This window comes from Schistocerca serialis, chromosome 12, assembly GCF_023864345.2.
Source record: "Schistocerca serialis cubense isolate TAMUIC-IGC-003099 chromosome 12, iqSchSeri2.2, whole genome shotgun sequence".
Lineage (NCBI taxonomy): Eukaryota > Metazoa > Arthropoda > Insecta > Orthoptera > Acrididae > Schistocerca > Schistocerca serialis.
Genome location: NC_064649.1, coordinates 104,562,323 through 104,580,947, shown reverse-complemented (window position 1 = coordinate 104,580,947; position 18,625 = coordinate 104,562,323). Strand labels below are relative to the sequence as shown.

General features: G+C 40.8%; 1 protein-coding gene across 3 annotated transcripts in view; it reads left to right on the top strand.

Annotated features, from left to right (window-relative positions):
- LOC126428057 (uncharacterized) overlaps nt 1-17,978 on the top strand; it is a 168,827-nt gene extending 150,849 nt beyond the window's left edge. For all 3 annotated transcript variants that reach the window (XM_050089934.1, XM_050089933.1, XM_050089935.1), the window contains 2 exons: nt 5,794-6,024; nt 17,686-17,978. In XM_050089934.1, the coding sequence (XP_049945891.1) occupies nt 5,794-6,024; nt 17,686-17,833 (379 nt within the window). In that variant the 3' untranslated portion in view covers nt 17,834-17,978. The remainder of the gene's footprint in view (nt 1-5,793; nt 6,025-17,685) is intronic.
- The last annotated feature ends 647 nt before the right edge of the window (nt 17,979-18,625 follow it).

Below are 18,625 nucleotides of genomic sequence, written 5' to 3'. Positions count from 1 at the left end.
ATATAAAACCATAAATATTAAAAGGATTGAGTTTTTCAGTGCCGAGGAAGAGTAGACTGTCATTTAACACGGAAAAAGTGTAATTTCACCTGGGGGAAAGTGTGGTTTTAACTGCGAAATCCAGGATTTTTTCCCTTGTCCACGTATACACCCTGTTAGAGAATTCAATACTCTGAGATCTATAGTGTCAAGCATGTGTTGAGAATAACAAATTTCAGGCATTTCCACCGACATCGCAGTGGGCGACGGCCTTAATTTAGACTGAGAACAGTGAGATTCGCGTAGAGTTGTCAGTGCTAACACGCACTCAATACTATGTGAAATAATACCAGAAATCAATGTGGGGTTCGTAATGAATGTATCTGTTAAGACAATGTTGCAAAATTTGGCGTTAATGGGCTACGGCAGCAGATGACAGACGAAAGTGCCTTGGCTGACAGCACGACATTGGCTATAGCACCTCTCCTGGTCTCGTGACCATATCAAATGGACCCTAGATGACTGGAAAACCGTGGTGTGTCAGATAAATATCAATTGCACTCGATAAAAGGTGATGGTAGGGTTTGATGTAGCACAGATCTCATAAAGCCGTGGACCGAAGCTGTCAATAAGGCACTGTGCAAGCTACTGGTGGCTCCATGATGATGATCACTTTATTTACATGGAGTGGACTGGGTCCTCTGGAGCAACCAAACTGATCATTGGCTGGAAATGGTTATGTTCAGCTGTTTGGAGACCATTTGCAGCTATTCACGGACTTCGTGTTCTGAAACTGTGATTAAATTTTTGTGGACATCAATGCACCATCTCACCAGGCAACAATTCTTTGTGATTGCTCTGAAGAGTATTCTGGATGCTCGGTCACCAAGATCACCCAACATGAATCCCATTGAACATTTGAGACGTGGAGAGGTTAATAAGTGCACAAAATCCTGCACCGGCAACACTTTCGCAATTACGGGTGGTTAATAGAGGCAATATTTCCACAGGGGCTTCAAACAATTGGAGTCAGTGCCACGTTGCAATCTACATCTACATCCATACTCCGCAAGCCACCTGACGGTGTGTGGCGGAGGGTACCTTGAGTACCTCTATCGGTTCTCCCTTCTATTCCAGTCTCATATTGTTCGTGGAAAGAAGGATTGTCGGTATGCCTCTATGTGGGCTCTAATTTCTCTGATTTTATCCTCATGGTCTCTTCGCGAGATATACGTAGGAGGGAGCAATATACTGCTTGACTCTTCGGTGAAGGTATGTTCTCGAAACTTTGACAAAAGCCCGTACCGAGCTACTGAGCGTCTCTCCTGCAGAGTCTTCCACTGGAGTTTATCTATCATCTCCGTAACGCTTTTGCGATTACTAAATGATCCTGTAACGAAGTGCGCTGCTCTCCGTTGGATCTTCTCTATATCTTCTATCAACCCTATCTGGTACGGATCCCACACTGCTGAGCAGTATTCAAGCAGTGGGCGAACAAGTGTACTGTAACCTACTTCCTTTGTTTTCGGATTGCATTTCCTTAGGATTCTTCCAATGAATCTCAGTGTGGCATCTGCTTTACCGACGATCAACATTATATGATTATTCCATTTTAAATCACTCCTAATGCCTACTCCCAGATAATTTATGGAATTAACTTCTTCCAGTTACTGATCTGCTATATTGTAGCTAAATGATAAGGGATCTATCTTTCTGTGTATTTGCAGCACATTACACTTGTCTACATTGAGATTGAATTGCCATTCCCTGCACCACGCGTCAATTCGCTGCAGCTCCTCCTGCATTTCAGTACAATTTTCCGTTGTTACAACCTCTCGATACACCACAGCATCATCTGCAAAAAGTCTCAGTGAACTTCCGATGTCATCCAGCAGGTCATTTATGTATATTGTGAATAGCAACGGTCCTATGACACTCCCCTGCGGCACACCTGAAATCACTCTTACTTCGGAAGACTTCTCTCCATTGAGAATGACATGCTGCGTCCTGTTATCTAGGAACTCCTCAATCCAATCACACAATTGGTCTGATAGTCCATATGCTCTTACTTTGTTCATTAAATGACTGTGGGGAACTGTATCGAACACCTTGCGGAAGTCAAGAAACACGGCATCTACCTGTGAACCCGTGTCTATGGCCCTCTGAGTCTCGTGGACGAATAGCGCGAGCTGGGTTTCACATGACTGTCTTTTTCGAAACCCATGCTGATTCCTACAGAGTAGATTTCTAGTCTCCAGAAAAATCATTATGCTTGAACACAATACGCACTGCGCCTGGCAAAGAGTTCCAATGTGCTATGAAAACATATCCAATGACGAAACTTCCTGGCAGATTAAAACTGTGTGCTGGACCGAGACTCGAACTCGGGACCTTTGCCTTTCGTGGGCAAGTGCTCTACCAACTGAGCTACCCAAGCACGACTCACGACCGCGGTCTGTCGCTAGGCCATGTCTCCGCAATGTCCTTTCTTCCAGGAGTGCTAGTTCTGCAAGGTTTGCAGGAGAGCTTCTGTGAAGTTTGGAAGGTGGGTGATGCGGTACTGGTGGAATTAAAGATGTCGGACAGGTCGTGAGTCATGCTTGGGTAGCTCAGTTGGTAGAGCACCTGCCCGCGAAAGGCAAAGGTCCCGAGATCGAGTCTCGGTCCGGCACACAGTTTTAATCTGCCAGGAAGTTTCATATCAGCACACACTCCGCTGTAGAGTGAAAATTTCATTCTATATCTGATGACCTTTGTCATTTCAGTGAGTAATGCGTAACGCCAAATTGTTTCTCCTATAAGATCTCCCATTTTCTACCAGTTGATGCAGCCTTGTATCAGAGGGTGTTTGTGAGTTTGTCAGCAGTTTTACAATCCCCGGGCTGCATCACGAACTCTGCACATATAAATTTGTGTGATGGGATTGCCACCCCAAGGTATCACAACCTGCCGGCCTCTCTGTGTGAATTCTCCCCCTGAGGGAGATAAAATAAGAGGAAAAGTTACATTATATTTTTGCGGCCAGTGTTAATTATAAATGCATATTTTTCCTACTTATCTCTTTTTTATTATTTTTGTTGACAGTCTCATTGTCGTGTTCTGTTTACAAGAACAGGAGTTTTCAAGTTTCGAGACCATTTCATTCACAATCATAGAGTGCTTCTCTCTAGCACTGATTTCACACAGGGCAGTTCATTTTGGTTTATCATTTATGAATATTTCAGTAACCAAAATGTTTAGTTACAAATATATTAGAATAAAGAAAATTTACAGAACGAAATTAAAAAGGAGTGACAAAGTACACAAAATATTCTTGAATTAACATGATTTAGATGCAGGCTCAATTCACATGAGCATTTCATGTGGATATGAATATGTACTTTGTATAAATGACTTCCCAGTATGTAATAAGTAAGAAGATGCAAATAAAATAACTTGTATGTGATGCTTGTTTACCATGTTGTTTTGCAAAGTGGTGTATAATATTGTGTAGTGAAGTGATGTATTGTGTTCACTGCAAAAACAGAGACATTTTCCAGTTTCATTGCTGATTGTTAACACAAAAATTATTATTATTATTATTATTATTGTTTTTTCTTTACTTTCTCAGACGTTAAGTCTGGTTAAAAATTGAAAGTGACGCGGACCTTTATCAAGCGTCATTTCCTTTTAACTGTACGGTATGTGTTACATTGCATTTAGGAACTTTCAGGTAATCGAACATGTATCAATAATTACTGATTTCTGTAGTTGTATACATAAGTTTGGATGTAGCTGTATTGCGTTGATGTACTGGTGGATATTGTGTGGTATGACTCCTGTAGTAATGTCAACTTTATCCTGATGCCACATGTCCTTGACTTCCTCAGCCAGTTGTATGTATTTTTCAATTTTTTCTCCTGTTTTCTTTTGTATATTTGTTGTATTGGGTATGGATATTTCGGTTAGTTGTGTTAATTTCTTCTTTTTATTGGTGAATATGATGTCAGGTTTATTATGTGGTGTTGTTTTATCTGTTATAACGGTTCTGTTCCAGTATAATTTGTATTCATCATTCTCCAGTATATTTTGTGGTACATACTTGTATGTGGGAACGTGTTGTTTTATAAGTTTATGTTGTAAGGCAAGCTGTTGATGTATTATTTTTGCTACATTGTCATGTCTTCTGGGGTATTCTGTATTTGCTAGTATTGTACATCCACTTGTTATGTGATCTACTGTTTCTATTTGTTGTTTGCAAAGTCTGCATTTATCTGTTGTGGTATTGGGGTCTTCAATAATATCCTTGCTGTAATATCTGGTGTATATTGTTTGATCCTGTATTGCAATCATGAATCCTTACGTCTCACTGTATATATTGCCTTTTCTTAGCCATGTGTTGGATGTGTCTTGATTGATGTGTGGCTGTGTTAGATGATAAGGGTGCTTGCCATGAAGTGTTTTCTTTTTCCAATTTGCTTTCTTCGTATCTGTTGATGTTATGTGATCTAAAGGGTTGTAGAAGTGGTTATGAAATTGCAGTGGTGTAGCCGATGTATTTATATGGGTGATTGCTTTGTGTATTTTGCTGGTTTCTGCTCGTTCTAGAAAGAATTTTCTTAAATTGTCTACCTGTCCATAATGTAGGTTTTTGATGTTGATAAATCCCCTTCCTCCTTCCTTTCTGCTTAATGTGAATCTTTCTGTTGCTGAATGTATGTGATGTATTCTATATTTGTGGCATTTTGATCGTGTAAGTGTATTGAGTGCTTCTGGGTCTGTGTTACTCCATTTCACTACTCCAAATGAGTAGGTCAATACTGGTATAGCATAAGTATTTATAGCTTTTGTCTTGTTTCTTGCTGTCAATTCTGTTTTCAGTATTTTTGTTAGTCTTTGTCTATATTTTTCTTTTAGTTCTTCCTTAATATTTGTATTATCTATTCCTATTTTTTGTCTGTATCCTAGATATTTTAGGCATCTGTTTTTTCCATTGCTTCTGTGCAGTGTGGTTACCCATTATGTAATCTTCTTGTTTAGTGTGTTTTCCCTTGACTATGCTATTTTTCTTACATTTGTCTGTTCCAAAAGCCATATTTATATCATTGCTGAATACTTCTGTTATCTTTAGTAATTGGTTGAGTTGTTGATTTGTTGCTGCCAGTAGTTTTAGATCATCCATGTATAGCAAATGTGTGATTTTGTGTGGGTATGTTCCAGTAATATTGTATCCATAATTTGTATTATTTAGCATGTTGGATAGTGGGTTCAGAGCAAGGCAGAACCAGAAAGGACTTAATGGGTCTCCTTGGTATATTCCACACTTAATCTGTATTGGCTGTTATGTGATGATATTTGAATTTATTTGGATATTAAGTGTGGTTTTCCAGTTTTTCATAACTATGTTTAGGAACTGTATCAATTTAGGATCTACTTTGTATATTTCCAATATCTGTAGTAACCATGAGTGGGGTACACTATCAAAAGCTTTTTGGTAATCAATGTATGCGTAGTGTAGCGACTTTTGTTTAATTTTAGCTTGCTATGTCACCTCTGCATCTATTATCAGTTGCTCTTTACATCCTCGTGCTCCTTTGCAACAGCATTTTTGTTCTGTGTTGTATTATTATCATTATTATTATTATTATTATTATTATTATTATTATTATTATTATTATGTTCAACAGCCCCGTTTATTGAGATACTCAACTGCAAATTATTTTTGGTGGGAACTTGTAAATTTACACGTCAAAGACAGCGTTGGCAGTCTAATGAGGCCACTGTGTATATAGTACCCAGCATGGTGTGTGATGATGATTACTTTTCTTTCTTCAGATTGGAGCTTTCCCGGTGCAATGGGCTGAGTGGCACTGCCATGGCTTATATTTCACAGCTACCATCTCTGCACACACTAATTCTTCAATGCACTGAGGACTTGGCTAAACTACAGCCAAGCCTTCGACTCATTGTGGAATTGAAGGAGCTACAGTGTCTCGATATATTGAGGAGCGGCAATATCAAAGCTGTGCCATTTGGTGAATTTCCCAACAGGCTATTGAAGCTCAGGTGAGAAGTATTGCTCAGTCTGTTCCTTGTACCACTCCTGTATCGGTGAATTTACGTATCTTGCATACGACTGTATGTGAAAACAGAGCATCGGCTCGTCTCAGAAACGAGGATAACTAATAATTATGAGGTAACTGAATTCTATGGAGAAGTTAGGGAAATCTGAAAGGTTGGTGGGTCTCTGAGACACCACAGCTGGAGTTGAAATGTTTGTTGATGGAAAGAAATGTTCAGAGTCATTTTGTTACTAGTCAAGATTCTGGTTAGAAACAGTCATTTTTGGATTACTGTAAGGATAGGTGGATGAGAGCATTGAGTTGTAATATTCATTGCTCAAACCTAGCCATTACTAGTGTGGTCACTGACCAAAGAGGATCTGCATTACTACCCATGGGGTCTTGCACTCCAGGTTATAATACTCCCTCTCTCCATAGAGCCAAACTTAATCAAAATTTAATTCATAAGTTGCAATCATCACATTAAATAAAACAGCTGTAGCAAGTCTTTTAAGTTTAGAGCAGTGAAAGAAACATGAATTTCATGCACTTACCTTGAAGATTCAGGCTGACGGCGATTGTCGATAGTCGTTATCCATCATTCTTCTTTGTTGAGAAAGTTCTGTGCTTATGTTTTGGATTTATTCTATATTTTTGAAGTGGAGTGGGAAATTACACATTCCAAATAATTTCGACATGTTGTTGTTGTTGTTGTTGTTGTGGTCTTCAGTCCTGAGGCTGGTTTGATGCAGCTCTCCGTGCTACTCTATCCTCTGCAAGCCTCTTCATCTCCCAGTACCTACTGACCCTACATCCTTCTGAATCTGCTTAGTGTATTCATCTCTTGGTCTCCCTCTACGATTTTTACCCTCCACGCTGCCCTCCAATGCTAAATTTGTGATCCCTTGAAGCCTCAGAACATCTCCTACCTACCCATCCCTCTTTCTAGCCAAGTTCCGCCACAAACTCCTCTTCTCCCCAATTCTATTCAATACCTCCTCATTAGTTATGTGATCTACCCACCTAATCTTCAGCATTATTCTGTAGCACCACATTTCGAAAGCTTCTATTCTCTTCTTGTCTAAACTATTTATCGTCCACGTTTCACTTCCATACATGGCTACACTCCATACAAATACTTTCAGAAATGACTTCCTGACACTTAAATCAATACTGGATGTTAACAACTTTCTCTTCTTCAGAAACGCTTTCCTTGCCATTGACAGTCTACATTTTATATCCTCTCTACTTCAACCATCATCAGTTATTTTGCTCCCCAGATAGCAAAACCCCTTTACTACTTTGTCTCATTTCCTAATCTAATTCACTCAGCATCACCCGACTTAATTCGACTGCATTCCATTATCCTCGTTTTGCTTTTGTTGATGTTCATCTTATATCCTCCTTTCAGGACACTGTCCATTCCGTTCAACTGCTCTTCCAAGTCCTTTGCTGTCTCTGACAGAATTACAATGTCATCGGCGAACCTCAAAGTTTTTATTTCTTCTCCATGGATTTTAATACCTACTCCGAATTTTTATTTTGTTTCCTTTACTGCTTGCTCAATATACAGATTGAATAACATCGGGGAGAGGCTACAACCCTGTCTCACTCCCTTCCCAACCACTGCTTCCCTTTCGTATCCCTCGACTCTTATATCTACCGTCTGGTTTCTGTACAAATTGTAAATAGCCTTTTGCTCCCTGTATTTTACCCCTGCCACCTTCAGAATTTGAAAGAGTATTTCGGTCAACATTGTCAAAAGCTTTCTCTAAGTCTACAAATGCTAGAAATTTAGCTGCATATTTTCTGCATTTATTAGTGATCTTCATTCCCAACAACTGCATATGGTCGCCTTGTGATTAGTTCACTGCTTCTAGATCCTGGCGTCCAGGATTCTATTCCTGGCCTGATCAGAGATTTTCTTCACTCACTGAAGTGTGAGTTGTCCTTATTCTTTCATCTGCTCTTCTTCGACACACAAATAGCTGAAGTAGTGTCAAATATGAGGCCAGGAAAAATAAATCACAACACCCAGAAGGAGTTGTATGACAAACAAAAGTTGATGGGCATGTTTCTACATCTAAAAAGTATGTCCGTTCAAATTTCACAGCAGTTGCAGAAGAGTGCTGCGAATAGTGCCACTATTAGGACACGAATCAGGTTTGCTTTAAATATGTGCTGTAACAGTCAGGAGTGTTAGTTACGTTTGAGATTGGCCATGGTGAGTTGATGTTAGTCAAGATCACCTTTAAGGCAGCAAAGACATCATTATCAGCACCTCACTGAGTTCGAACAAGATCGTGTAATAGGGCTACGAGGAGATGGATGTTCCTTCTCGGTGGCATCAGTGGTCACGAGAATGTACGGTCGCAATAAGACTGGACTCCGGATGGCCACGTGGAACTACAGAGGGGGAAGACCATTGTGTTCGGCATATGGCCCTGGCTGCATCTGCATCTGCTGCAAGAATTTGAGCAGCAGTTGGCATCACACACAGACGCCCTGTAGCACACATTTCACTGATCCCAAACCACCACCATTTGAAACTTCAGTGGTGTCAAGCGAGAGCTCATTGGGCGCCAGGCTGGAGGTCTATCCTGTTTTCTGATGAAAGCTGTTTCTTCCTCGATGCCAGTGATGGCTGTGTGTCGGTTAGAAGGATACCAGTCGAGGGCCTGCAAGCAATCTGTCTGCTTGCGTGACACACTGGACCTACGCCAGGAGTTACGACGTGAAGTGCAGTTTTCTATGACAGCAGGAATACTCTCGTGGTCATCCCACACACCCCGACTGAATTTCTACATCAATCCTCCGATTCGACCTATTGCGGGGTGTATACCACCCGGGACAATCGGGAGATCGGAGAAAAACCTGGGAATTTTTTCATCCAGGAGAAAAGCGGGAGAAACCTGGGAATTTTTTCATTGTTTTAGTTTTCAGTTAAATTTTTGTGATTCTGACTGGTAAGAACCAACACTCCACAAAGGATATTATTGTATCCCGCTTCTGCAGAATAATACCTGAGCAATAAACGAGAGAAAAGAATACAGAAATAAAAATTAAGTCACAAAGGAAATGCAACAACAAAACACAGTACTCGTACAAGCGTCTGCCAACAACAGCCAAGGGTGTCAAAGGCTTTAGGAAGACTATGCAATGCTTCCTAACAACAAACTGCCTCCGATGAGCGTAACGTTGACAGCTGTTTACATCAGATTCGTTTGAGCAGTTGCAGGTGGGCTCTTGAGCATGCACAGTTGAGTCGCGTATGATTAGTACCTTCTCCTGCTTCTGGCTACAGATGTGTGGCTGGGCGCCACTATCTAATATCGTAGATCCGGGGCTGATGCTCAGAGCAGTCTGAGTTGTAGTGGGGAGGTGGCTAGTCTCCATGTGACATGTGTTTACGTTTAGTGATTTTGCTGTTTCTTCATTTATTGCTGTCACATTAAATGAAAACAAAACTGATTTCTGTGACTGGGAGTTATCAAGTGAATTAAAATACGTTCGCATAATTACGGAAGCCTAATATATGTTATTAGTTTCAGGTTTTATTTGCGCCTTTCTTGAAACAAAGTGTTTAATTTCACACTGCTGACTACTTTCAACCCCCCCTCCCAACTGAGTTTCATTTCCTAAAGTGCCTGGAAATTCTACACCGGTGTATAAAACCATAAACATTCAAAGAATTGATTAGTTTTACAGTTCCGAGGAAAACTATACTGTCACTTCACACAGAAAAAGTGTATTTTCACCCAGGAGAAAGTGTATTTTCAACAGGGAAATCCGGGAATTTTTTCCTTGTCCATGTATACACCCTGTATTTGCTGCCATTTGTGAACAGCTCTCCAGGGGTTTTTTTCCAACACGTTAATGCTCATCCACATACCACTGTTGTAATCAGACATGCTCCACAGTGTGCCAAGATATTGCCTTGGAGTGCTCAAACACCATTTCTGTCTCCAATCGAGCAGATACGGGACATAATCGAACGACAGTTTGTGTCAGACAGAAACAGCATTAACTGTTACTGCACTGACTGAGCAAGAGCAATAGACATGGAACTCCATCACACAAATTGACATGCGGCACTTGTACAACACAGTGTATGTGTGTTTGCATTCAACAGTCTAGTGGTTTCACTGGGTATTGATGCACCAACATTTCATATTTGCAATGACTTATTGCCCTTGCATTAACCTGTGATCTTGCAGTGTTAATCACTTAAGTATGTTACCTAGACAAATATAGTCCCAAAATTTTATCACTCAACACTATTTTTTGATGTTGCAATTTTTTTTTCGTTGCTGTAGAAGACTACCAATGTGTTAAATGTTAACGTTTTAAGGACTTGATTGGTTAATTTTACAAGACTTGGTCATAAATATCTATAAAATATTTTCTATTGTAGAATATATGTATGGGTGAGATTAAGATATGTGAACACAAAATAAGCAGTCTCGCATATGCGGATGACTTAGTTGTGATGGCAGATTCGATTGAAAGTTTGCAAAGTAATATTTCAGAGCTAGATCAGAAATGTAAGGATTATGGTATGATGATTAACGAAAGTAATGTCAGTGGGAAAGGGATATAAATGGATTGAGTGCCAAATAGGAGGAACAAAATTAGAACAGGTGGATGGCTTTCAAGTTCTTAGGATGCATATTCTCACAGGATGGCAACATAGTGAAAGAACTGGAAGCGAGGTGTAGCAAAGCTAATGCAGTGAGCGCTCAGCTACGATCTCTTCTCTTCTGCAAGAAGGCAGTCAGTACCAAGACTAAGTTATCTGTGCACCGTTCAATCTTTCGACCAACTTTGCTGTATGGGAGCGAAAGCTGGGTGGATTCAGGTTGTTGTTGTTGTTGTGGTCTTCAGTCCTGAGACTGGTTTGATGCAGCTCTCCATGCCACTCTATCCTGTGCAAGCTTTTTCATCTCCCAGTACCTACTGCAACCTACATCCTTCTGAATCTGCTTAGTGTATTCATCTCTTGGTCTCCCTCTACGATTTTTACCCTCCACGCTGCCCTCCAATACTAAATTGGTGATCCCTTGATGCCTCAGAACATGTCCTACCAACTGATCCCTTCTTCTGGTCAAGTTGTGCCACAAACTTCTCTTCTCCCCAATCCTATTCAATACTTCCTCATTAGTTATGTGATCTACCCATCTAATCTTCTGCATTCTTCTGTAGCACCACATTTCGAAAGCTTCTATTCTCTTCTTGTCCAAACTATTTATTGTCCATGTTTCACTTCCATACATGGCTACACTCCATACGAATACTTTCAGAAATGACTTCCTGACACTTAAATCAATACTGGATGTTAACAAATTTATCTTCTTCAGAAACGCTTTCCTTGCCATTGCCAGCCTACATTTTATATCCTCTCTACTTCGACCATCATCAGTTATTTTGCTCCCCAAATAGCAAAACTCCTTTACTACTTTAAGTGCCTCATTTCCTAATCTAATTCCCTCAGCATCACCCGACTTAATTAGACTACATTCCATTATCCTTGTTTTGCTTTTGTTGATGTTCATCTTATATCCTCCTTTCAAGACACTGTCCATTCCATTCAACTGCTCTTCCAAGTCCTTTGCTGTCTCTGACAGAATCACAATGTCATCGGCGAACCTCAAAGTTTTTATTTCTTCTCCATGAATTTTAATACCTACCCCGAATTTTCCTTTTGTTTCCTTTACTGCTTGCTCAATATACAGATTGAACAACATCGGGGAGAGGCTACAACCCTGTCTTACTCCCTTCCCAACCACTGCTTCCCTTTAATGTCCCTCGACTCTTATAACTGCCATCTGGTTTCTGTACAAATTGTAAATAGCCTTTCGCTCCCTGTATTTTACCCCTGCCACCTTCAGAATTTGAAAGAGAGTATTCCAGTCAACATTGTCAAAAGCTTTCTCTAAGTCTACAAATGCTAGAAACGTAGGTTTGCCTTTCCTTAATCTTTCTTCTAAGATAAGTCGTAAGGTCAGTATTGCCTCACGTGTTCCAGTGTTTCTACGGAATCCAAACTGATCTTCCCCGAGGTTGGCTTCTACTAGTTTTTCCATTCGTCTATAAAGAATTCGTGTTAGTATTTTGCAGCTGTGACTTATTAAGCTGATAGTTCGGTAATTTTCACATCTGTCAACACCTGCTTTCTTTGGGATTGGAATTATTATATTCTTCTTGAAGTCTGAGGGTATTTCGCCTGTTTCATACATCTTGCTCACCAGATGGTAGAGTTTTGTCAGGACTGGCTCTCCCACGGCCGTCAGTAGTTCCAATGGAATATTGTCTACTCCGGGGGCCTTGTTTCGACTCAGGTCTTTCAGTGCTCTGTCAAACTCTTCACGCAGTTTCGTATCTCCCATTTCATCTTCATCTACATCCTCTTCCATTTCCATAATATTGTCCTCAAGTACATCGCCCTTGTATAGACCCTCTATATACTCCTTCCACCTTTCTGCTTTCCCTTCTTTGCTTAGAACTGGGTTTCCATCTGAGCTCTTGATATTCATACCAGTCGTTCTCTTATCTCCAAAGGTCTCTTTAATTTTCCTGTAGGCAGTATCTATCTTACCCCTAGTGAGATAGGCCTCTACATCCTTACATTTGTCCTCTAGCCATCCCTGCTTAGCCATTTTGCACTTCCTGTCGATCTCATTTTTGAGACGTGTGTATTCCTTTTTGCCTGCTTCATTTACTGCATTTTTATATTTTCTCCTTTCATCAATTAAATTCAATATTTCTTCTGTTACCCAAGGATTTCTACTAGCCCTCGTCTTTTTACCTACTTGATCCTCTGCTGCCTTCACTACTTCATCCCTCAAAGCTACCCATTCTTCTTCTACTGTATTTATTTCCCCCATTCCTGTCAATTGCTCCCTTATGCTCTCCCTGAATCTCTGTACAACCTCTGGTTCTTTCAGTTTATCCAGGTCCCATCTCCTTAAATTCCCACCTTTTTGCAGTTTCTTCAGTTTTAATCTACAGGTCATAACCAATAGATTGTGGTCAGAGTCCATATCTGCCCCTGGAAATGTCTTACAATTTAAAACCTGGTTCCTAAATCTCTGTCTTACCATTATATAATCTATCTGATACCTTTTAGTATCTCCAGGGTTCTTCCATGTATACAACCTTCTTTCATGATTCTTAAACCAAGTGTTAGTTATAATTATGTTGTGCTCCGCACAAAATTCTACCAGGCGGCTTCCTCTTTCATTTCTTACCCCCAATCCATATTCACCTACTACGTTTCCTTCTCTCCCTTTTCCTACACTCGAATTCCAGTCACCCATGACTATTAAATTTTCGTCTCCCTTCACAATCTGAATAATTTCTTTTATTTCATCATACATTTCTTCAATTTCTTCGTCATCTGCAGAGCTAGTTGGCATATAAACTTGTACTACTGTAGTTCAGGTTACCTTATCAATAAGGTTGAGGTTATGGATATGAAAGTAGCTAGGATGATTCCAGGTACTAGTAGATGGGAACAATGGCAGGAGGGTGTCCACAATGAGAAAATCAAAGAAAAACTGGGAATGAACTCTATAGATGTAGCAGTCAGGGCGAACAGGCTTAGATGATGGGGTCACATTACACACATGGGAGAAGCAAGGTTACCCAAGAGACTCATGGGTTCAGCAGTAGAGGGTAGGAGTAGTCGGGGTAGACCAAGCAGAAGGTACCTGGTTTCAGTTAAGAATGATTTTGAAGTAATAGGGTTAACATCAGAAGAGGCACCAATTTAGCACTGAATAGGGGACCATGGAGGAATTTTATAAGGGGGACTGTGCTCCAGACTGAACGCTGCCTTTTGTATTAAATCCCGACGCAATTTCTGTGTTTAATCGTCAATGTCAAGGTCCAAGGGATACAGTAAAGCTGCAGTGGTGCATCAGAATCTAATACTGGTCTCCCAGGAAATGCTAATAGCAATGGAAAATCCAGGATGGAATGTAACAATATTACGAACAGGACATTTGTTAATCACCATTTAGCAGAGATGCTGAGTCGCAGATAGGCCCATCAGAAAGACTCTCACAAATAATGTTTTCAGTCAGTAAGGCCTTCATCTACAATATACGCACATGCATGCACAAACAGACCACACATGCCCGAATGCAGTCTCGGGCAACTGAAACCGCACTGCGAGCAGCACCAGTGCGTGATGGGAATGGTGATTGTGTGGAGATGAGGAGGAAGCTGGGGCGGGGAGGGGAGGGATGGTATGGTAGAGGTGGCGGACAGTGAAGTACTGCAGGTTAGATGGTGGGCAGGGGAGGGGAGAAGTGGAGGGGGAGGGGGAGGGGGTGAAAGAAGTAGAGGGAAAGGAGAGAAGTAAGCAGACTGGGTGTGATGGTGGAATGACGGCTGTGTAGTGTTGGAAAGGGAACAGGGAAGGTGCTGGATGGGTGAGGACAATGAGTAATGACGGTTGAGTCCAGGAACATTACAGGAATGTAGGATGTATTGCAGGGAAAGTTCCCACCTGCGCAATTCAGAAAAGCTGGTGTTGGTGGGAAGGATGAAGGATGTCATGTTTGGCAGCGTGTTCAGCAACAGGCTGGTCCACTTGTACCTCAGCCACAGTTTGTCGGTGGCCATTCGTGCAGACAGCTTGTTGGTTGTCATGCCTATATAGAATGCAGCACAGTGGTTGCAGGGCCATGCGAGGGAGCTACGCGGTCTAAGGCACTTGTCACAGTCTGCGCGGCTCCTCTGTTGGAGCTTCGAGTCCTCCCTTGGGCATGGTTTTGTGTGTGTTGTCCTTAGTTGTAAGTTTAAGTTAGACTAAGTAGTGCATAAGGTTAGGGACCGATAACCTCAGTGGTCCCATAAGACTTTACCACGAATTTCCACCACAATGGTTGCAGCTTAGCTTGTAGATCACATGCTGGCCACTGTGGCCGAGCAGTTCTAGGTGCTACAGTCTGGAACTGTGCTGCTGCTATGATCGCAGGTTCGAATCCTGCCTCAGGCATGTATGTGTCTGGTGTCCTTAGGTTAGCTAGGTTTAAGTAGTTCTAAGTCTAGGGGACTGATGACCTCAGATATTAAGTCCCATAGTGCTTAGAGCTATTTGAGCCATTTTTTAAATCAATTCTTTTTTGATTTCTTCACATTTTTATGGAGCTATTTTGTCTTAGCTTCCCTGCATATCCTATTTATCTCAATCCTCAGCAACTTGTGTTCCTGAGTCTCCCGAAACATTTTTGTACTTCCTTCTTTCATTGAACAATTAAAGTATTTCTTCTGTGTCCCATGGTTTCTTTGCAGTTACCTTCTTTGTACCTATGTTTTACTTCCCAACTTCTGTTATCACCATTTTCAGAGATGTCCATTCCCCTTCAACTGTACTGCTTACTGAGCTATTCCTTATTGCTGTATAGCCTTAGAGAACTTCAAGCATATCTCGTCATTCCTTAGTACTTCTGTATCCCACTTCTTTGCTTATTGATTCTTCCAGACTAATGTTTTAAACTTCAGCCTACTCTCCATCACTATTATGTTGTGATCTGAGTCTATATCTGCTCCTGGGTACGCCTTACAATCCAGTATCCGATTTCGGAATCTCTGTCTGACCATGATGTAATCTAACGGAAAACTTCCCATATCATCCAGCCTTTGCCAAGTATACCTCCTCCTCTTTTGATTCTTGAACAGAGTATTCACTATTACTAGGTGAAGTTTATTACAGAACTCAATTAATCTTTATCCTGTCTCATTCCTTGTCCAAAGCCCATACATTTCTGTAACCTTTTCTTCTACTCCTTCCCCTAAAAATGCATTCCAGTCCCCCATGACAATTAGATTTTTATCTCCCTTTACGTACTGTATTACCAATTAAATAGCCACATACACTTTCTCTATCTCTTCAGCTTCAGCTTGTGACATCGGCATGTGTACCTGAACTATCGTTTTCAGTATTGGTTTCCTGTCGACTCTGATAAGAATAACCCTATCACTGAACTGTTCACAGTAACACTTTCTTCCTATTCATAACGAATCCTACTCCTGTTTGCTGCTGTTGATATTACCCTGTACTCATCTGACCAGAACTCCTTGTCTTCTTTCCACTTCACTTCACTAACCCCTACTATATCTAGATTGAGCCTCTGCATTTCCGTTTCAGTTTTCTAGTTTCCCTACCACATTCAAGCTTCTGACATTCCACACCCCAACTCGTAGAACATTATCCTTACATTGATTGTTCAATATTTTTCTTGTGGTAACCTCCCCCTTGGCAGTCTCCTCCCAGAGATCCAAATGGGGGACTATTCTGGAATCTTTTGCCAATGGAGAGAACGTCATGGCACTTCAGTTACAGGCCACAGGTCCTGTGGATACACATTACGTGTCTTTAATGCAGTGGTTTCCATTGCCTTCTGCATCCTCATGCCGTTGATCTTTGTTGACTCTTCTGCCTTCAAGGGCAATTTCCCACCCAAAGGACAAGAGTGCCCTGAACCTCTGTCCGCTCCTCTGCCCTCTTTGACAAGGCCGTTGGCAGAATGGGGTGATTCCTTATGCCGGAAGTCTTCAGACCCCAATGCTGATTATTAACACCAACAATACCTCCACTTCGACAACTGCCACCCATTCCGTACCAAAAAGTCCCATCTGTACAGCCTAGCCACCCGTGGTCGTCGCATCTGCAGTGACGAGCTGCTCGGTATATATCAACAGTCTCACTGCAGCCTTCACAGACTGTAATTATCCTCCCAAACCTTGTATACACACACACACACACACACACACACACACACACACACACACACACACACACACACACATTTTTCAGCATTAATTATGTTGTGCACACGCATTCCATTTAATGGAATGTTTTGTCCTATGATTGTATACTTTCTGACTTATCATTTTTCAGCATTAATTATGTTGTGCACACGCACGAGCATGTGCAACATAATTAATGCTGAAAAATGATAAGTCAGAAAGTATACGATCATAGGAGCAAAACATTCCATTAAATGTAAACAACCCATTTGCGAGACAAGTGTGAATGTTTATTTAGGAGCCACCACTGACGTCATTTATTGTGATGTTTTACTGGTGCACACAAAAAGCAGCCTCTAATGTGATGTATGTGACTGCTAACAGAACAAGAGGATTAAGTAACCCTTTTCATATACCTCCTTCTGTTAGTGACAAACTAAAATGGCTTGGCAGCAGTGATATGCTTGTTCAAGTGTGTGCCTAATCAGTATCAAAAGAAGCATGAACCAAAATATAAGGAAACAATTGCTACATCACAACCACAGAATTAAAGGGATTGTATTGTCACAACAAAGGGAGTTGTGAGGTATTACATCTTCCAGTTACACTGATCAGCTGATGTTCTTATTTGGTATGTCAAACTAAGCATTTATGCAGAACTCTATCGGCTGTGTATGCTTCTGAAGTTCAGACCTGTTCAATGTAAAGTTTATTGTTGATGAGAATTTACTTCCCTCTATTCCAAATAAACCGATAAATTTCCTCGGTATCCCATTTACATCACAGCAGTGAGGATTTCAGTGTATCTGGTGTGTGGCATTATAAGAAATCGGATTATAAGAAACAGTGCATGATGAATTGCAGAAATACAAGTGTCAGTGTGATATCCTTTTTTCTCCATCCACAGGGAACTACGTGTGACATATGAGAGTGAAAATGATTTCACTGAGCTGCAATGTAAAATGCCGAATCTCAAGATCTCCAACACTGCCTGGCTGACAGAGGATGATTTCCCAAAAGACGAAGATGCAGATTACTGTCACCGTGACGGATGATTTATAATCCTTGTTCACAATTTGGTTGCATTACCTGTAATTATGCCCGTGAAGTTTCTGTGTCCTCCTCCTGTTGTTCTCTGACTATTAATGGACATAACAAACATTCGTTAAATAAACAGCAGAACATTGCAGCAACTGGGTATCCAATCTCTTCATATTTATTAAAACCCAATGTTTCCTCTTTTTGATTAGTTTTGTAACATCAAGGAGCTTCAATATTCAATTGAGACCTGTAAGCAGCACCAAATAACAAAATAACAAAGAGTTCACTTCTTTACACCGTTCTGACATACACCGAAGTGCCAAGTAGTGGGTTCCCCCCGGCTGACACCTAACATATAGTGAATGTACATTTTAACTAAATGAATCACACACCTGGTTACAATTTGTCTTACATAGCTCTGACCGTTTAAGGCTAGACCATTTAAGGCTTTTGTGCAATACCTCTTTATAGACAAAAGGCTTTTGTGCAATACCTCTTTAAAGACACACGAAATACACCTATCAAAAAATAATAAAATACCAGACTCTTCCAGATTTTTTTATATTAATATAAAAAACAGGAAATAGAAAGAGCCAAAGATGGACTAGTCGGCTAAGCAAGCTTGTGTACTTAATTGCTGTATAATTAGAAAATGGAAAAATTATCAGTACTACATTATGAGAGAGCATTTCATTATGAAAGAGAATTCCCAAAGTTTGCTAGTAACTTTCCAAAAGCTCAAGCTTTTTACTTGGAATGACCGTCTGCTTAGGTGGATGGTAACGTGCCCACCTTCCATGCAAGCG